The sequence below is a fragment of the Gavialis gangeticus genome, unplaced genomic scaffold, assembly GCF_001723915.1.
Source record: "Gavialis gangeticus isolate Ggan-Ray unplaced genomic scaffold, GavGan_comp1, whole genome shotgun sequence".
Classification (NCBI taxonomy): Eukaryota; Metazoa; Chordata; order Crocodylia; family Gavialidae; genus Gavialis; species Gavialis gangeticus.
Window position 1 is genome coordinate 51,127,601 of NW_017729031.1, and position 21,935 is coordinate 51,149,535.

The following is a 21,935-nucleotide window of genomic DNA, read 5'->3' on the forward strand; positions in this document are numbered from 1 at the left end:
ACTACTGACTGTGCAAATACATATATCAAGCAGTCTAGCCAAGCACACTAGGAACATCCAATGGCTAAATCCTAAAAAAGGGAAGAAAAAGTCAAATACCCTTCTGTTTCCATCTTGCTCTTTTTCAGAACCTGACATCATGCTTGGTTTCCCCGGATTCTGCTCAGCCTACTTGAGCAAAACAAAAGAGCATCAGACTATTCTTAACATACCTTGGCAAGCATTTATAAGACTCATGAGACTGCTAGAAGCACAGCATGGTAATCAGTAGCCACATTGGTGTTTAGATTAAAATCAGTCTCCTTAATTACTTCACCTTATTGAACGAAGACACAAAAAGTAGTTCATAAGGCAGAACTTTAAAAATGCCTTTACAGTTATACTCAAGAGGATGCTTTAAGAAGTGCCCCACTGTACTAAGGATGAACATGGAAACAATCCGCTCTCAAAAGTAATCATGATGTAAATGGAAGAAGGGAACATGAAGAGTTAGCAGCATATGTAATGGGAAGAGCTGTACATAGAAAGCAATTTTCTGCACAGGAAGAAATACCAGGAAAAAGGTACTCTTATAAGTCTTCTTAAAAAAAAGGCCATTGTAATTACTACTACCTTAGCCTAATGTAGCTATTCTAGCTTTTGAAGGTTAAAAAGCTTGTTACCACTCAAAACTACCAAGAGTTGCTGGGAACCAAACAGTCACATAAGACAGTTTGGTCCAGGTTTGGTTTTAGGTAGGGTTTTTATTTGTACCATTTCTCAAAAGAAACCCAAGCCTACAGCTAAATATATTTTGTTCTAAAGTACACTTAGGCTTGGCAGAATTTGATTTTTATTTTTTAATAATTTTGACAGATAATATCAATGTTTATTTTTAAGCATGTATTTTGATTTGTAATCAATTTAAATATTCAAGACTGCGCAGAATTAGAGGTGTGGGGAGCAGCCAATTTATTAATGATAAACTTAACTACTCTATGACTGCAACCGGCTTGAGCAGCTGAGCAGCCATCAATCCCTGCTCTGCTCACCTGTAGTTCCTTTGTCTGCTTTGTCACTTCCTCCCCCTTTATTCCCGGGCCCCTGGGATTTCTGGGAGTTGCAGTCCAAACTACATTTAGCATGGTTCTGTAGGACTGCTTCCCAAGTCATTACACACTTCATCAACCGTCATTTTTCTCATGTTCTCTTTCTACAAAATTTAATTATTAACGATGGACATATTTTTTCATCGGTCTGCAATCGTGAGGTTAAATCAACATTTACCGATAAAAATCTAATCCTACCAAGCACACTGCATACCGATTTATTTCAGGTCTGAACAACTGGTGGCCTGTGAGGGGCTAAAATTGTAGCCCCTAGTCAGCAGCGTAGGCTACCACCACAACTGCAATTCTGCAGCTGCCAACAGGATTTTCTGCATACTCCATTTGCCCCGTCTTAGTTACACCACTGAGTTCCTATCCAGCTGCAATGGTAGCTAGGGGCTCCAGAATCTCCCTCCCTCTGAATTCCCCTTCCAGCATCTGCCCTGCCCTTGTCCCAGGGGCGTCGTGTGGTCCTGCCTTTAGTGCCAGGAGAGCCCACATCCCAGGGTGCCTAAATGTCACAGTACAGTGGGGGAGCTTATGACTGGAAAGCTAAGGGTAATTCATGGTGCCTGAAAATGATGCGAGGGAAGGGCAAGTGGAAGCAGCAGGGAAGCATGAGGAAGAGCAGCAAAGGGGCGCAGGGTGCAGTGGAGGGACACGGGGAGCAGCAGCAGAGGGTATGCATGGTGCAGCACAGGGGTCATTTGGTGTAGAAGAAGCACAGCATGGAGAGCAGCAGCAAAGAAGCACAGAGAGCAACAGTATGTGGAGGAGCACCCTGCATGGAGAGGAGCAGAAGTAGTCATGCAGTGCACCAGTGTGGGGGCAGGGGCACACAGGTATGTCGTTCAGCAGAGGGGAAAAGGGAGGGTATGATCCAAGGTCGCCGGTGGTGCAGCCCATGCTAGTGTGGCCATAGGGGTGTGCAGCCCCCAGCCACTTAGAAGTTGTACAGTCCTATTTATTTAAAACCACCATGATAATGGTCACAGGCTGTGAAAGAGCTCACTACTGCCAATGTTATTATTTCACATAGCTGAAAAACATGCAAAAAAAGCTTAAACCTTTGCAAAGGTTAGAGAATTTATTACTGATTGATTATTAACAAGATAAAAGCTTCTTGAAAACCTAGATGTGCAGAGTGTATGCTCTATGGTGGTTGCTCCCCAATGGTTTTAACTTGGGGTGGGCAATTATTTCAGCTGACGGGCCACTTAACAAGTTCTGGTGAGCTGTCGAGGGCTGCACAAAAAATATTTCAGAAGATATCATTATAACAAATTATAGATAACAAAATCATATACTAAAAAAAAAACAAAACAAAACATTTAAATGTTATTATAGATGTTATTTCAAAAGATATTTTGTCCTGATTTTTGTTCTCTGGAATAGTGTATATAGAACTGATTTTATAATACTTCAAAATAAAGTGTTATTCTTGTATATTGCGTGGGGGGGTCAAATGGTGGGTTGCACAGGGGGGTGTGGGGTGGTTGTGCACGTATGGGAAGGGGCTGCCTGCATGCTAGGTCCCAGGAACCAGCCAGGGATGTTGGGACGGAGGAGATGGGATGGAAAGGGAGCATGCACCAGAGCTTGCCCCAGTGGTGTGATGCAGGTGGGATCTGCACCCCTCATATGGCCCACAGATGCACCCACCACCATGGGACCAGGCTCTACCCACTCCCACCTGGGGAAACCTGTGCCATACTCCCACCCACACCTGCCTCAAGCCTATGGACGGCACTGCCCCAAACCAGCCAGCACACAGCTTTCTGGCAGGGCTGCTCCTGCAGCTGCCTAGGTACTAATCTGGTCGGCACACCTGCTTCCAGTGGCTCCTCCTCCTAGCCCTGCTGCACCGCTCCAGGCAGGGGTGGAAGCTGCTGGTGGGTGGCTCCTGCACCAGTGCATGGGCTCTAGCTCCTAGTCACCTTCCACTCACTCAGACGCTCGCAGGTGGCTGCTCATTGCGTTGGGCAGGCAGAGTGGGTAGAAGGTGATCAGAAGCTAGATCCAGGCCCTTGTGAACTGGGGCAGGAGCCACCTGGCTGCAGCTTCTCCCCTGCCTACAGTGGCACAGAGGAGACTGGAGAGGAGGAGGAGCCACTGGAGGCAGGGGGTGCCAAGTAGTACCCAGGCAGCTGCAGGAGCAGCAGAAGCAGCTTCACCAGGAAAACTGTGTACTGGCTTGGGCCGGAGCCAAGGCAGGGGCAGTGCTGTCAGAGGACGCAGGGGGCAGGTGTGGGTGGGAGTGGGAGGTGCTTGGCCCCATGCAGAGCACCACAGGCTGGATACAAATCAATCAGTCGGCCTGAGGACGTGGCCCATGGGCCACATTTTGCTCACTCAACTTGCATTTTCTGAGAGGTGCCTTGAGTCTAAAAAGGTTTTAATTGACCACCAGGAAGGTGGTGTGGCACAAGATGAACTCAAATATTTTTAGTCCCCTCAGGAAATGACTTTCACCACCTTACCATCACACCGCACAGAGTACCATTTGGCTGGAAGACTACACAAGCAGCAGTCCCCCCAAAGAACTGAGAGATACATGCAGTAATGGTATTCTAAAGGCTGATCTTTATAGGCTTGCAGTTAACCAAGATGGTTGTTATTATTTAACAATTTCAGAGAAATCCATGCAAACAACCCAAACCATAACTCTAACTACAGTTTTCAGATGCACTATTTCTGTATTCTAGAAACTCTTCCCATCCAACAGATCACACTCTATGCCACTTGTATTTGGCAGGAACACTTCCCACAGTTTTGAAAACTTATTCTAACTAGATTGATTTTAATGGAGTTTAATGATGCTGGCAGAGATTTATAAGAGAAAGCCTTACTGATGAAGATGGAGTGTGCTCAAAGTTTTTAAATAGATTGCCTCTTAATAAGCAATAAACAAATGGCTGAAGGAAAAGAAAATAATTTTCTTCAAAATATGGTGTTCAATTAAATGATCTTGAAAGTTATCTGAAGGCAGAATAAGCATAAATCTAGACCTATAGGGAACAAGTTTGATGAGAAGACTACAGTGCATACATGTTTACAAGAAAAAGTCAACTTGAGCTATATCAAAACACCCAAACCATTTAACAGAAGTCACCTTCAATAATGCAAAATTCCTCCTCACTACATTTTATGTTGCAGCACATTCATATTATATATAAGCAAGTTATATATAGTGCACACTTATGCACAAAATTACTTAAATTTAAATAAGTATACTGGAAGCTATGATTTAAAGGTACCATTTCACCTTCCTCAATTTATAGAAAATTAATATTTACTAGCAAAAACAGAACAAAATTCCCATTATGTGTCAGCCAAACAGTTACCCAAGTAATTTTGCTGTGGCAGCCATAAAAGAAACTTAGGCATATATTTAAAGATCTCCTTCATTTGAGTAGTGGGAATGTAACACATGCCCCGTGCATTGTTCTGTAGATGGGCTACTGTAAAATTACATTAATTTCTTGCACCCTGCCTTTGGAATTTTATTCGTGCTCGTGTTTTGGAGTTCAACCAGCATAGTATTTTTTCCTTTTCTTATTGCATATTTTAGGTAAGACAGTCTCTCTCTCTCTCTCCATGTTGGTCATCAAAGCACAGATATCTTTATATTGTCTTTTGTTACAAAGTCCTGATAATATTACCAGAGAACAGCCTACTTTCTTCCATTAAAAAAAAAAATGAACTCAAATCACTGCCTGCTTACAGTAATCTCATATGCATCTCTCTCTCTTTTAAAGCTATCTCTGCTTTGCTTATAAAAATGACAATACCATTATCTATCAGTGATATTCCAACATATAAATACCAGGAAGAGTAACCAAATACATCCCATACAATATATATTATATTTTCTATTAGAAATAATATAATTTCTTATAGCAAAATATTTATATAACAAACTGCAATGCTCTAAGGGTTTGATTTATTTTTTCTGGAAGTTCTGTTTCAAAGGCAATACATTTAAGAACAAATGTGGTTGCACTTATCAAGCTCAGAGTTGGTATTGGCACTTAATTACAATTTCCAAATTTTTCCACATGAAGATATTTTGTAAGAACATGGATGTTCTGTTCATCCATTTTTCATATTATGTTTTATAACATAACCCTAAATCATACACAAAATTGCAAGATCTTTCGGCAGCACAAGCCAACGGAAGGAATGTAATTCAGTTCCTCTGAGAAATAAATCACCCCACAGTATTTGCTATTTCAGCACCAATTTTCAGAATACTCCAATAACCAGCTTGCCAACCAACTAGAACTGAACATGGCCTTTGGCTTCAACACTATTTTTCCTCAAAGCACTGCCAATGATGAAAGTGTTCTCATTGTTATTGGTTATATCAAGGGGCTAAACTAAACCTTCAGAAGATTCTTTTTTAACCACACGCTGAACCAAGCTCACCCGATTCCTTCTGACCTTTAGGGTCAGCTGTTGAAGTGTTCATCACTCCAACTGCTTTTAAAAAGCTGGCCTCTAAAATTAGTCATATGTAATATTTTAATGTTCAACTTCTGAATTGTGTGCTCTGTTAAATAGGAAGAAAATGTATTTCCCTCTGTTCGCTTCACACTAAGACACAAGTTTTTGCCCCAAACTTTCTTAGGAAGCTTGGATTTTATATAGGACTAAGTCAGAACAGTTTTTTCTATTTGGGTTCTTCTACCATTTTCATCATAGTAATAGCTAAATGCCTTTCAAAAGTGCATTTACTATATGTTCCTGTTACTACGTACTCTAACCTCTATGCTACTTATTAGGAGACATACACACCTAGGCTAAGTGCAGGCATTTGAGGAAGTTAGATTGTGTTCAAAATGACCACCCAACGTAACTTAGTTCACCCAAGTGCAGAGGTCATACTCAGATCCAGTCTTGGTGATCCGAAATCAACCTAAACCTGTAGCTATACAGAAATTCCATGCACACAGACCAGTTTTAAAACTTTGAAACCCGGCCTAAGATAGACCTGAATCAATGAAGTATCAGATTAATCAATCTAGGTTAGCCAGGGCATGGACCTTCTGTACAGTTACCTGCGCCGTCCGGGGCTGGGAAAGCGCAGCTGGCAGCCCCTGCCCCAGTGCGGCACTTTTCACAGCCCCTACCACCTGGCACCAAACTATTTTTAGCCTCCTGGCCCCTTGTCTCCCTCCTTCCTCTCATAAACCAGTCAAGTCCCCTCCCTCCGCTCTCCAACCTGCATGATGTTCCAGGTGCCATCAGTTTTATCAGTGTTTCCAATGCCAGGAGCTGAGCAAGTAAATCCCAGTGGGGAGAGGGATGGGGGTGTAGGTTTGCTGGGGAGAGGGTGTGGGGCTCAGGAACCTAAAAATAATCTCTGGTCCCCCTCAAGTCCCCCTGTGAACACCATAAGCTCCCCTGGTCCCTTCAAACCTCCCTGGACCCCAGCAAGCCCTCATGGATACCACCTGTCATCCCCTCCATTCTGCCACAGATGCCCCCTGCATCCCTGATCCCACTGATCATTCCTTTCTGCAGGGTTGTCCCTAGGGGGGGCAAATCAGGGCAACTGCCCCAGGCCCCATGCTTTGGGAGGGCCTCACCACGGCCACCATTCACCGCGGCTCCACCCACTGGTTCTGGCTGCTCCCCTGCCCTGGGCCCTACACAGGGTGCTATGCCCGAGGCCCCACACACCCCACCCCTAGGGACAGCTCTGTCCCCACGTGTCACCTGTTTCTCCATCACCCTGTCACCAATTCCCTCTCCACCAGCCTGCTTGCCCATAAAGTCCCCCCAATGCCCATGCTAGATCCCCCAACCCTAGCTTACCTTAGATTAGGTGGCCATTTTGAACCCAATCTAACCTCCCTGGCTAGGGACAGACATTACACACAAACCAGTTTAAGTGATCAGAAGCTGGTTTAAACCTGTAACAGAACAGACATTCAGTGCACATAAACCAGTTTGAAAATGGCTGAAACCAGTTTGAGACAAACCTGGTTGAACTGATTTGGCTCAAACCAGAGGGGGACTCTTCCCCCACTCTTCACCCCCTGTGGCTGTGGCTCAGTTACAGCCACTCCCTGTGCCCTGGCTGGGCAGTGCTGACAGAGCCCTCCCTCACCCTACGGGGGTGAGGGAGGAACAAGGGGAAGATTCCCCCTCCAGGGCTGGGGCAGGCAGCCTTGCATAGAGCCCCCTTCCCGTCTTCCCCTTGCTCCTCCCCTGCTGCCACAGGGTGGAGAGGGAAGGCTCCATGTGATGCTGTCTGGTCCTAGATGGGGACACTTCTCCTCCCCATACCCACGAGGCAGGGAGAAGGGCTCTCTTCCATGCTGGAGGTACTCTTCCTACTCTTCTTCCTCCCCCTGCCCCTGCCCCCGCTGGGCAGGGACAGGGGGGCTCTGTAGGAGGCTGCCTAGCCCTAGCCGCAGAGGGGAACACTTCCCCACCCCCCGCAGGGTGAGGTGGGGGGCTCTGCTCAGTGCTGGAGGGAGCTCTTCCCCCTCCTCTTCCCCCTGCCCCCCACTACCACGGGACGGGGAGGGGAGGCTCTTTCGGTGCTCCCTGGCCCGGCCCAGCCAGGGTGCGGGAAGCAGCTGTAACAGAGCCACAGCTGCCTGTGGTGGCCCCAGCCCCATGGCTAGGCCTGACCTGGCCTCACTCAGCCCCAGCTAAGGCTGCCGCTTGGTGGGGCCAGGCCATGGGGGCAGGGCCACCCCCAGTGAATTCAACTCAGTGATGGGAAGGCAAGCACAGCCGGGCAGCTGCTTCCTCTGTCACCGAGCACAGCCTTGCACGCACAGCTGGCTGGCTGGGCAGTGGCTCAGCTGGGCCATTCAGAGGCCTTGAGCCCAGCAGCCACCCACTGCGGACCTTGAGCCTGGCAGCCACCCACCATGGAGGCTCTCTGCCCCCACAGCATCAGTAAGCAGCCTTGGATAAGCCGCTGCCTGGCCAGCCAATGACAGTGTGCACCAGGCTGAGCTCGCTGAGAGGGGAAGCAGCTGCCCAGCTGTGCTTGCCTCCCCATTGCTAAGCTGCACCCCCCAGGGGTGGCCTTCCTCCCCCCTCACGGCCCAGCCCTGCCTCATCCCACCAAATGGCTGCCTTAGCTGGGCTCAGCAAGGCCAGGCCAGGCTGGGTCACAGGGCCCAGGCCACCCCCAGCAGCTGCGGTTCTGTTACAGCCTCTCCCTGCACCCCAGCTAGGCCACGCCAGGGAGCACTGCAAGTGCCTCCCCACCCCACCCCACAGTGGCGAGAGGAGAAGGAAAGAGTTACCCCCATACTGAACAGAGCCCCCCCACCCCACAGGGGAGAAGTGTCCACCTCCAGGGCTGGGGCCAGGAAGCCTCGCACAAGGCCCCCCTCCCTGCCCCTCAGCGGCAGGGGCCGGGGAAGGGGGAGGAGGAGGGGGAAAGAGTATCATCCCCAACATAGAACAGAGCCTCCACCTGCCTTGGGTGGGGGTTGGGGAAGAGTCCCGGGACTGGGAAGTATTGCATAGAGCCCCTCCCCACCCCTCAGTGGTGGGGAAGAAGCAGGAGGAAGAGTCCCCCTCCAGGGCCGAGCAGCCTTGCAGTGCCTCACTCCCTACCCCATGGTGGTGGGGGGGAGAGGAAGAGGGTGGGGAGAAGGAGGAGGAGGGGGAGCCCCCTTCTGGGGCTCAGCAGCCCTGTGTGCCTAGATTGCTCCCAGCTGTCAGGGAGTTGCTGGGGAAAGCAGAGCTCTCCCCTCCTCTTCCCCCCCAGCAGATGCTCCCTCTTCCCCCACCCTCTAAATCCTGCAGGCCAAGGTGGGAGTTTGGGGGTTTAAACCCCTCCTCAGTCTAACTCAGTCCTGCCAGGGCCTGGCTACTCCCCCCTCAGCTCAGCTTCCCTCCTGGAAGGGAAGGGCTGCTCTAGCACCCCCAGGCTTCTGGGCTGAGCCATTACAGGTATGTGCTGAATGTCTATTCACTTTCAAGCTGGTTCACTCTCTGCAGCTTAGACTAACCTGTAAAGATTGAATGAATTCAGTCTCGGGCTTTTTGAACGTCTGTCCCTAGCCCCTCTAACTGCCCACAAAGTCTGTACTTAGCCCTAAACATGATGCTATTTAAACCTGCTCAAGTCCCTGAAAACCACTGACACCTTCATTTTCATAATGTGCGGTCATCTTAGCCTTAAAAGGAATTCACAAAAGCAGTTAATAGGGGGAGGGTTAATCCATCTTTTATATGAATTATTCCAAGGGACTCTAGCAGGATAGAAATAGATCATACTCAGATGCCAAATCAACTCACCTAAGGATACGAGCACATTTAATTTTACCCAAGATAGACTTTCCTGGTATTTGACCTCTGCATGATGCCACCACAACCACTTGTGCCCCCACCTCCACACTTCCCATCTTCACCTGTTCTTCCTTCCCAACCCCCCACACAGCAGTGACAGCTCCAGCCGCAGGCCTGGGTTGAAGCCAGAGTCAGAGCAGCTGCCTACCCTGGTTTGGTACTCGAATCCAAGACTGAGCCTCACTACTGAATGGAGAACATGCTGAACTACCATTCATCTTGGTTTGAGTAATTACGGTAGTAAAAATTCCATATGTAGTCCAGTCAAGAATTAATAAAGGCAAAAATAACTAAGGCTGTATCGCCATCTACTAGAATAGAACAGAATCTCCCAAATAAGTAGGGAAGACAGAAAATTTTACTCAAGGCTGCCACTATGTAATATAATAGCTTGATGTTAGCAACAACTTCTACGTTATGAACTGAACTGGTCAACTGTAGGTGCATACCTTCAGTCAAAGGAGACCAAACCTCGGCAGCACGTTTTTCAAAATGCTTTCCTCTGCAGCTATCTCTTCTTGCCCAAATTCAGTTTCAGCCAGCTGTGTCCTTCATCCATGAGCTGATCTTGTCCAAACACTGGACCATCTGGATGACAGCAATGTGATCATGTGCTGACAGGCAGATTCACGGACTAAACTAGGGCCAGGGGGACAGTTAGGATGGTTTGTCTCGTTGTCTTCTATCTGAAAGTGCAAAATTTCTCTCAGAAGCTGGATTTAGAGTCTGTTTCTAAAAACATCAGATCTTGTTTTAACAGACTCCAAGTGTTGATGAGTGCACCACCTATTGGGAAAAGTTACTCCAAAATTTAAATGCCCCTTTAACTAGAAAATTGTAAATTATTTTAAGGTTGACTTCTAGCCATTCGTCTCATGCCTTAGCCTGCAAGACAGAAGAGTCCCCCCAAAACAGACCTCTTTTCTTTATGAAAGTGCCTGCACCTCTTCATTTTCTCTTCAATATGCTGAATAGATTTAGTTCATAGGTGTCGCATCCTTAGGCTAGCTTTCTAGCCCTTGAATCATAACCATTCTTTTAACTCTTTCATTTCTGACATACATGCCAGAATGGGATACACTATTTTAGTAGTTGTTGTATAACTCTATACACTCTATACATAGGGTGACTGTATGTCTTGGGTAAATTGGGACAGTCCAGACTTCCGTAGCCTAGTCCCAGCCAGTTAGTCAAAAGTCCTGGATCGGAGGCTAGTAGGGACACAGAGCTGCATTGTGTGCCAGGCAGGCATTGCTGCTGCTCGATGGGATCAAGTCAGGCACATTGGAGCAGGGTGGCACCTGCTTCAGTCTGCTTGCCTTGCTCTCACCCAGCAGCAGCAGTGCCTGCCCAGCCATCTACCTGATGCATCATGCTGCGCTGTGTCTCCACCAGCCTCAACTCCAGGACTTTTGACCAACCAGCTGGGACTGGGTTACTGAACCCAGGACTGTTCTGGTTTGCTCAGGACATATGATCACACTATCTATACACACCCAAGCTTATCTCCTTACTATTATTAAATACTTTCCTTTTCATCCATCAGCCCTTTTGCCACACACTATACCAGGGGCAGGCAAAATATGGCCCACAGGCTGGATCTAGCCCACCAGGCAATTTCATCTGGCCCATGGGCAGTGCTTACCAATTCACTGTATCCAGCCTGCCCCCAAGGCTGCCCCTGCTGTGCTCAAATGGGCCCCAAGCCTTGCACACTCCTGTGGGGGCAGTAAGTGCTGCGCTCCCACCCTCACCCATGGGATGGCGTTGACCCTGGCCCCGCAAGTAAAGAAGCAGCAGTGGCGGTGGGTGGGGGAAGGGCAGCAGCAGACGGGGGAAACAGCGAACGGCTGAGGCAGGAAGCAGCAGTGGGAGAGTGGAAAAGTGGTAGCAAGCAGCAGTGGGCAAGTAGGAAAGTGGTAATGAACAGGAAACAGCAGCTGGGCAGGAGCCCAGGGCCCATGCTAAGTGCTGGCAGGCACCCAGGGCAGGGCAGCAGGAGCAGGAAGCCAGGCTGGTGAGGATGCAGGGTCCACCTGGCTCCATCATGCAGGGCTCCCCAGGGCTCACATGCAGTTCCTGGGTTTTCCGTCAGAGCTGCATACCTTCATAGGACAGCCCCACTTGATGGAGCCCATGGCCCATCCCAGCTCATTGCCATGTGCAAGTCATGAGGAATGTTGGGGAGCTCTGCACTATCTAGCCAGACTTCCTCCACTCCTCTCCCTGCTGCCCTGGCCAAGCCCCATGACATGCACCACTGACTTCACCGTGCACGGCTCAGGTGGAGAATCTGGGAACTCCACACGAGCCACGTCCGATGGAAACAGCAGCCTGGCCTCAGCTCGCTGGGACTGCATGTTGCTGGAGGGCTCTGCCTGCCACCACCACTGGCAGCAGGGGCTGTGCACAATGGGGGTAGGGAGGCCTATGTGAGGGGGGAATGTTTGTAGGGGCGCCCCACATGTACATCCCACCATCTACAGGCACCCACACCTCCCTACATACCCTCCCCTCCACACACACACACACACACACACACACACACACACACACACACACACACAGAGTATACATATTCCATTTGCACAAAATAAATGAAAATACATCATGATCACGGAATGAACCTGAGCAATTAACTATGTGAGTATGGGACTCATTGCTGTTAGCCACTGCTGAGTTCACGATATTGTTCTATTATTTCTATAACCTAGTTTTGCTACTGGCTGCATAATATAAACATACTTTCTATATCAGGGGTGTCAAACTCATCTACAGGCTGGATGAGCAGCATCAGGCCTATCCACAGACCAGATCAAGCCCGCAGACCCACCCCCATACATGCTGGATCCAGCGCCCATGGCTCCCACTCTGGGGCCCACACTGCATATGATGCCTGTTCCAGCTGTTCTGGGATGCGCACTGCATGTGGTGCAGGTCCAGGAGCAGCCAGGGTGGACACCATATGTGGCATGGGTCTGGGGCCCTGTGCATAGGGCTCGTCTAGTGCACTCTGCATGCAGCCTGTGGGTTTACTCCGAGACCCAGGGGCAGCACTGGGGGACAATTGGCAGGACTCCATGTCAGTTAGGCAGCAGATAGATCACAAATCTCCCAAAGCGTGACATTAGAGATGCCCACTAATTCGCCCTCTTAATTTTAGAAGTTAGTAGAATTTTAGTAGTTTAATCCATAAGCATTCAAGGTTCTACAATTCCAAGCTGCCTATAATTCCAATTTATCTGTAACTTACGTAAAATGCCATCTGAAGGAGAGTGCCCTCCCCTTTTTCACCTCCTAAAAGAGCCATTATGACAGACAAGCTCCCCATGCCTATAAATGTGCCACAAACAGATGCTGAAACCAACTACTTTTGACAGCCAAACTGCCCATAACTAGCCTTGATGCAGCAAAGATGTTTCCTCTGAAAAAAAGTATGAGGCTAGTGTCCAGGACTTTCTTAGAGTAAGCCAAACTGCTTAATGCAGGCAGCCTGTGGCAGGTGCAGAGATCCCACCTCAGGAACACAGCTGGGTATTCGTATCCCTCCGCTGTTTCCACCACGAGGCGGACCAGTAGGGGGTGCTCCTGCGTTGAGCCGCCCACCTCCCTGCGCCCGACCACCTTCCAGGCTCCGAATGCCTCCCTAGGGGCGCCTTATGTCCGGCCGACCCCTCTCCTGGAGCACACTCGCTAGTCTGGGGGTAACGTGCCGCCACCACCCCAAGAATGGACTGTCTCGCGGCCCTGTGTCCTTGGGGTAACACAGGCCTAAAGTCCCACGGGTACTCGACCCAATACAGGCACTTGGGGTACTTCCCCAAGTCCGGGGGCAAAAAGGTATAGTCTCCCTTAGTCCACAGACCTAAGGGGTCTCTTAGGCATAATTTAGACCCACCCCTCAATAAGTCTCCCACACCAGTCAAAAAGGAGAACTTTATTGATTACAGGGGGTAGGGTAAACTAGGGTACAGGATAGAGCAATATCTAGAAATCCTAAAGAGCAAACAGTCTGGCTGTGGTAGCCTTTTGATTACGCATCTGTGATACTTCCAGCTAAATATCTAATCAGATTGAGTAGCTTACTCACAAGCATCTTCCAAAGGCAGGTGAAGTTTCCCTTTGGAGGCAGGCGGTTCCTAGCTCGTGAGTTTGGGGGGAGAGAGCCAGTTTCAGATGTTAAGGCTTCTCTGTCCCCTGCCTGGCTGCTGCGTCACCTCATGGCCGGAGAGGAGAGACCGCCTCCTTCCCCGTCCTAACTTATATAGCCCCTGTGACCTCATTCACCTGGGCCAGCGGAGGTCAGCCCCAGTTGGCTGTCAGCCAACCAATCTGAAATGCATCACCTGTTACCAGGCAGATTCCAGCTCCCCAGGTAGAAACCCCTTACCCAGGTAAGTGATGCAAGTCACATAAGCAGAGGGAGCAGGTTTCCCCCTCCCTCAGGAATGCAGCCAGCTCCAGTTCCCTAAAGAGACAGGCTGAGGGTGTGGTCCCCTGTGTGCTGGGCCCACCCTAATTGAATGGTCACAGCACAGAGATTTAAATCACAGTGTCACAGGGCAGAGATTTTTGGGGAGAAACCAAGGTGGCTTTCTGCCACACAGCCAACCTAGAAGGAACTCTCCATTTATTGTTGGAGACACAGCATCTCTGCTTAGAATTGCCATTCTTGGCTGACAATGGCAGTGGATACTACCATCATTACAGTCCATAATTCATAAAGACAGAAAGTAGAGCACAGTGATGACACGCTGGCTGCTGCATCCAAGGAAACAGATGCATTACACTGGGTGATTCCAAAGATGCTTTTTTCCAGGCAAGTTGAATTGGCTAAACAAGCACTGCCAACAGCCCACGAAATGTTTACACCATGCAAGTAGGTCAATTTCAACTAGACAAAATGAGCCCTCATTGTAAAAGAAGGAAATTTCCATTTTGTGAGAGTCCAGATGGACTAGGAGTGGAATGACTACTGTAAAACATAACACTTACCTGGATTACAGCATAAGGCTGTGGTGCTTATTAGGAAGCAGGCTGGATTGTAGTCTGCTACACAGTAAGCAGTCAGCAATGTGCTGATGACCCTCACACATCAGCAATTCATCCTTAAAATGTAATTGTTCTGTAAAGCTATGCCCCACATAGGTGACTATAAAGATAAGTCAATAAGCTATACAGGAACATGGATGGAACTAACAGCTGTTCCCTATAGAAATATCTTAACACCTAAAGTGTCTAGTATACATTACACCCTGCCCCTCAATAATATTCTCAGCACAGTACAAGTGTGTCTTGCCCTATCTGAACTTTCCAACAAACAGCAATGGATTAAAACTCAAGCAATGTTCAATAGAAAAGATTTAGGACAAATGCTTTGTTCAAGCATCCCCAAGTTAGTGGGCATTGTCAGAGATGCATACTTATACACAGAAAGATTATACTGTGGCTCTGAAGAGGTAGTATACCAAACCAATTGGGAGTCAATCCTTCATAATTATCAATATAGGATGCAATCATAAATTAGTAAAAGCCAAACCACCAAGCAAAGAAAACCAGTAGATATTTTTCAGAGTTCTTTTAACAATGAAAAACTGGAAGTCTGTGAAACAAGACTATACAAAATCTGCAAGCTGTCAACCTCTGTATGGGTAGCATTGATCAGATAGAGCACAGCATCTCCTTCTGCATTACAGAGAGGGTAGATAAGCTCCTGTAGAAGCAGATTCTAAAGAAACCGTGACTCATGGAGAAGATTATCAAGTAGTGTGATCACAGGAAGCTAAGGGCTCTATAGGAAGATGGATGAAACTAGGAAAAAATTCTCCTGTACGACATGGGTTGCAATTAGAGTGGCAGAAGACTGGCTTGAACAATATTCAATTGTTATACAGAGTTATTTTGTAGCAAATATCACTGCAAAGCCTTAACAAATACAAACTTTCAAAAACACCTCTCTGCAAAAATCCAAAAGAAAAAAAAACAGCATAACATCTAATGCCTAGGGCATGTATTGCTGAGAACTATATTACATGAATAAAACAAAGCCAATACTGAATGTGGAAGAGGCAGAAGAGATCCATGCGATAAAAATCCATGCATCACAGCACATTCGCTCCAATGCTCAAAGCTGAGGATGCAGTAAAGCCACCAGAAGAATAATCAAGTGCCAAGAGGATAATACTGAAGAAGAATTAATTAAAACGTAGTAAATGAATAGCTTCTCATCTGTGCCTAACACACACTTGTCAGTGCAATTAAGGAGTCCAGAAAATGGTCCAAGACTTGGACACAAGTATATTGAAGCTCCTGTTCATAAAAAGGGGGAACTAATAGGTTTATGGAAACTACTGATACACTCTTGTGAACTGTGTTGTTCATCATCTTGAAGAGAACTGCATTCAAGATTGAGAACTTTCTGGCTGAATAAACTGGGTTTAGATCCAGGAAAGCATCAGTGAAACAAATATTCAATCTACATGTGCTATACAAGAAAGTGCTGGAGAAGGATTGAAAAAAAGGTCTCTGTCCTTATGGATTTGCTAAGCCATTTGATAAATCTGTGTGTGGGGTAAACCTCTTTTGCACAATCCTGTGGCTGGTTGGAGCAAGTAAAATTGTAAGGCTAAAACAAAACCTCTACACCAGCATGATTGCTCAAGCTCCAGAAGCACTAAAGCTAATTTATTATTTGGCATCAGGAGAATAAATATCAAAACTCAATTGGGATGACAAGATCAAACAGTCACAAACTCTGCCGTGACCGATTCAGGCTGGACATAATGAAGAACTTCTTTACTGTCCAAGCTTCCAAGGTTTGGAATAGACTGCCGCCGGAGGTGGTTCAAGCACCCACTTTGAATGCCTTCGAGATGCATTTGGATGTTTATCTTGCTGGGATCTTATGATCCCTGCTGACTTCCGGGCAGGGGGCTGGACTCGATGATCCTTTGGGGTCCCTTCCAGTCTGAATGTCTATGAAATCTATTAAACTGTGTGTTATCACTGTATCGCTTCAACAATTATCCAGAAGTCTTAGGAAAAACCATTGACAACGCACCATCACTGGATGGAAAGTTAGCAATCTGTACTTCACTGACAATACTAACCTGATTGGATTGTTGCAATAAGAGGTAAAAAAAAAAAAAAAACCTGATACAAAACAGCAGCCACAGAAATAGAAGTCAGATCTACACATATGCAAAAAGAATGCACAAATGGTAATACCTTAATCTGTCAAAAGGGCAAAAATATTCCTACCCAAAACTAGAGACACTGGAATACACAGTATTTCAAAAAAAATAAATACATAAAATAAAAATACAGCATGGTTACAAGGGATAATAAACATCACTTGGAGATCTGATACAGTTTTCTTTTTTATAGACAGCTGAGCATCTATATGATGCTGAGTATTATGATGCATAAAAGGAAACTCCTGCAGGCTCTTGTCTTTGAAAACTTACTATGTTCCAGGGATGGAGTTAAGGAAACAAGGCGTTAAGAAGCTTTCTTCTCTCAAACAGGAAAGAAAAGAAAATCATTACATGTTAGCTGTGCTCTGTATACAGCTAATGAAGAGGCAATTGTCCAAAGTTTACAGGGTATCTGGATAGATCTAGACAAATCACCAAAAAAATCCTTTGTGTGTGCAGGATTTGTAGACAGGATCAGTGGAGGAAGACTGCCTAAGCAAAAACTTGCAGGAACAGTTGCCAGAAGCAGCGGAGGCCTGCTGTGAGCGTGATTCAATGTTTTAACTGAATGGACAGAATGTAGTATGGCATGCTCTTAAAGGTGTGAGAAGACTACAAAACGTAGAGGCAAACTGCTAGCCAATAGCGCAGGGTTTACTGCTGACTGTGATATGAATATAGCACTTTACACTGAGAGAATAGATAGCCTTCTTCTTTCTCCCAATTTTATCCTTACAAGTTGTAACCATTGGTTTTCATGCATCAATCATACGATCTATTCAGCCAAGATACAACAATACCATATCTTCAAACTGTTTATTACCTGGTATCCTACAACTAGTACAGAGCCAATAAGTGTTACCGTTACATGTTCTTTTGAGTTTGGATTTGCATAGCTATGTATCATCTGAATGGCACTGAAGTGCATATTGTTCGCTTCCTGGTTCCTTTAGATGGTCAAAGGACTGATGAGAATTGATTCCTGGGGAATGACTTATATATCAAGGTTCTCATGAAGGAGGCAACAATTTACTATTTGCGGACATATTGATTCAAGAAGCACTCTGATAATTTTAACATGTTACTTGGGATCTCTGCCTTCTCCTGGGTGGGTCACGAAGAGAAGCAGAAGACAAGCCTCAGAGCATGAGAACAGATTAACCTCATCTCCACTGACAGATGGTTATCCCTCAGTCCTATTGAGGCAGTTCCAGTTTCATGTCTTTCCAGACTATTCCAGGTCTAGAATTTAAGTTTGATTCTAGGAGCTGATAGCCATCCTTTGACAAGTTTTTCTACAAACCTATCTTACAAACAGGTTTGGCGCTAAGCAGTAGTTGCCTAGAACCAATGTGTTTCAGCAGTCTTGACTGAACTATTGAGTGTTTTGAGGAAGAAGACAAAAAAATTAATCCCTGAACAAGTTATTAGCTATTTTGGACAAGCGCGGCATCTGATGTTCATGGCTGTCTTTCATGAGCCAGGAAGGGCATGGGTCAGGATCACAGGTTTGGGTTGACATTTCTTAATGTGCTTAGGTCTTGTGGGAGACAGAATGCACAAAACTCCAGGAATGCAAGCAGATGTTGGATGGTGGGTAGAGCCAGCATGTATTAGCTTAAGAAGTATCACTGAATGTACATGCAAACTTCTCATTCTCAGACAAAAGGCAAGATGTTTACAAGCTTAAACAAGCCATCAGAAGCAGTTAGTTACTAATCACACAATGAAACAACTTAGATGTCTAACAAAATGCTACAAAGAATATAATAACCTCTTATTTGGCTCCCAGTATCGTATCTAAACACCTCACAAATCTTTAAATGTGTTTATCTTCAAAAACAAAGTCTCTGACAGAGCAGATAATCAAACCCATCTCCCAAATACTATCTGAAAAAACTGAAAATTAAACAGGTATCAACCTATATGTCTTCATCTACATTATTCTCAACATGAGTATTTACCATTGGCTATTATGCAAGGATGTGTCAGAGGGAATGGGAACAAGGAAAGAAAAAAACAAAACAAAAAATCAGCGACCTTCCAACTTGGGTTCTATTATTTCAAGACTAAAACCTGTTTGTACAATAGGAAATCAACAGATTTGTAACGTTAGCTAATAAAGAAAACAATGTGACCACTCAGTCTTACAAAAGCAAATTAACATGTATTAGAAAACATATTTCATATGAATCAAAAGAGCATGCAGGAAATAAAAAATGAATTTGAATGGCTGGCATTTAAACTGTATCCAGCACAAAAGCAGCTCAGCACATTGTAATCTGCAATCGAAAGCAGTTTGTGGGAGGGGGAAAAAAATTAACAAGCTGCTGCCAACATTACCCACAGCTGTGGAAGGAAGACAATATGAATGTCAGCTGGAATTGAGAGAATGCTTGGACAAATTAGAGGGCAAAAATCATGACTATGACAAAAAATATTAAAAGTGAAATTATCCAGCCGAATAATCACAAATTTCTACTAGGAATAGCCATACTGTGTATGATTTGCTCAGCAAAGGTACAGCATTTAATCTAACATATCCCAGATTCTGAAAAGGATTTAGAAAAAATAAAAGGGAGAGAAGAGACAACTAATTTTAACAAATGCTTAATTTAATGAGTTTGAGGGACTAATTCACCCAGCCAGCAAAGCTGCACAAGTCATTCAGGAGAAAATAAGAATGTACACAAAGATCCTTATTTGACACTCCTTGTAATATTACAAATTACTTCAATATGCATATCTATACATACGTACACTGTATGTGGGTAGAAGTGCAAAACTGCATTTAGTAGAAGTTTCAAGCATTTTTCTTGTATCTTTTACAACAAACCGTAATATAGCAGTTTGAAAGATGCCTCTTGATCTCTAAGGTTCAGAAATATATACTAAGTCTGAAATGTAGAGTGGTAAATATAAGCTTCCTCTTCACCCCTAACTATTCAAAAGTCAGTTAGATATGAGACTGTACCTAGTGTTTTAAACTGATCAAACCCAAAAGCTTTCCCTGTGGAACAAGAATGAGACATTCCCAGCTACTTCCAATAATTCTGATGTAGGAAGATCTTCACTTGTTAATAAGAAAGCATCTATAAACATTTTTAATTATCAACCTTATGACATAGTACATTGGGTATACTGACTCCCATACAGAGTATCCTAAAGTGTGGAAGTGGTGCTGCTAGAAAACTAGAAAGCCAAAAGTGCTTACTCAGAAATGTAATGAGGGGTTAATGCTGAAAAAGCTTTAGTACTCCAGCATTGCTGCATGACACTTTCCTAAAAGTTGCCACATTTTCATAGGTTTTGCACTAAAAACAGTAAGGGTGCACTGATAACGTTTTTGGGGGCCAATATTGATGGCCGATTATTACCAAGCCATATTGGCTGATACCAATCTGATTGCCGATATGCAGCCTGGCAGCTTGAAGAGCAGCATCCAGCTGGTAAGTCTGTTGGGGAAGAATGGCAGGGGGAGGGAAGGGGCATGGGGGTGCAGATCGAGGCCCCTGCTGTGCAGGAGGGAGTGGGGCTGGGGCTGGGCTTGGGTAGGCGTTGCCCAGCCAGGGCAGAGTGGGGAGGAAGGGATCTCACCAGTATGCGTGCCCACAGGGGAGCCATGGAGAGTATGTGCCCCCCAGACCTGTGCAGTGGCACTACTGAGATGGGGGGACGTCTATGGGGTGGGCTGTGACCACCCCAAAATTCTCCATAGCCCCCTCTCACAGCACCACCACCCATCCTGAGCTCAGCCCTGGCCCAACCCCCCTACCAGGAATAGCCCAGCACCACTCCCAGACCCAGCCTACAGCAGCAGCCTGACTTCATCCTGTGGACAGATTCAGGGGGCACACCACCCATGGTTTCCCTGGGGGTGTGCGTACCAGTGGGAGCTGCTCCCCACTACCCTCCCCCCGTACCACCTAGACAAGCCACTTGCAGCTCCATCCTGTGCACCGCCCCAGCTGGGCAGCACCTGCCCCAACCCCAGTCCCACTCTCTGCCCTCCCCTCATGCGCCTTCCCTCCCCCTGCCCTTTCCCCACAGACTTTCCAGCCAGACGCTGCTCTCCAAGCTGCCAGGATGGCCGCATGCATACTGCGGCTACGTGCATACACGCGGCATTTATTGGCAACATTATCACCCACATCAGCCAAAAAAAGCCGATTGCTGATAATGTCAATTTTCCTTTCAGTGGCAATGCATAGGGGGTGCATGTGCACCCCGACTGACCATGCTCACCACTAAGGCAATGGGCAGGGAGCAGGCAGGAGTGCTGGTGCCCCCCCTGCCAGTGCCACAATGCTCTGAGAAAAGGCCACAGCCAGTTTGTGATCGGCCTAGTCAGCGAGATTAGCCATGGGGCTAATTAGTCACTGGATGCCGACTGGTCACGTGGGGTGGGAGAGGGAGGCGGAATGACACAGATGCCTCACTAAGGTGGCAGCAGGTTGCCCAAGTTTCCTTTTACTGGTGTCAATACAATATGAACCAATGTATAGATGCACCTCTAAAAAACCTTACCCCAAAAATGTTCCCCCTTCCAACTAGAGAGTATTCACTGATTCTCAGTTAAACAAAGGAACCCTCGCTCCAGCATAAACAGAGAAATTTGAACCCAGTTTATTATTACAGTAAAAGATTTAGTTTAAAGCTTGAGACCACAAGGAAGCGCTTGTATTATCTTTGTGATCTGTTAACCACAGGTAGCTCACAAAAGTCAATTGGCTGTTCAAAGGGATTGGAAAAATATTTGCACTAAATGGCAGATGATGTGATTAAAAAGATGCCACAATGCAGGATCTTATAATTATCAAGGTAATGAAGAGTCTTGGCAGAATGATACTTATGCATCTAAGCCAAATTTAAAAAATGAAGCCTGTTCTGATGTACATAAATCCTAGGATGGTGAAAAGAATTCCAAACAAACCAAATATCAGCTCTTCGATGCATTAATTTATTTAGGAAATGGCAGCCATCCCAATGCCTCTGAACAATTACATGATTATGCTAATTCAATTAAGATTTAAAAGCACACACTATGAGAACTGACAATGGACAGCGAACCCCCCATGCAAAGTCATTTCCTGAAATTAATTATTGACCATTGGGTAACAAAAAGAAGGATCTCTACAAAATGACCCTCCAGAGAAGGCTCTATTTATGGCCTTTCTTGCAATTAAAAAAAAGTGGGGATAGGGGAAGCAGGAAAGGGGAGATTGTCTTTTACTAGTCAGCTAGGACAGCCTTCATTCTGCCTCACTTTCTTAAAATATTCAGATGCAAGCTAAATAAACTGGGGCCCAGCTGTTTTCTTGAT

The 21,935-nt window shown here is 46.1% G+C and overlaps 1 protein-coding gene across 3 annotated transcripts in view; it reads right to left on the minus strand.

Moving 5' to 3' along the window:
- STK39 (serine/threonine kinase 39) overlaps window positions 1-21,935 on the minus strand; it is a 317,667-nt gene that overhangs the window by 133,078 nt on the left and 162,654 nt on the right. For all 3 annotated transcript variants that reach the window (XM_019522752.1, XM_019522751.1, XM_019522750.1), the window contains one exon: window positions 100-168. In XM_019522752.1, coding sequence (XP_019378297.1) covers window positions 100-168 — 69 coding nt within the window. The remainder of the gene's footprint in view (window positions 1-99; window positions 169-21,935) is intronic.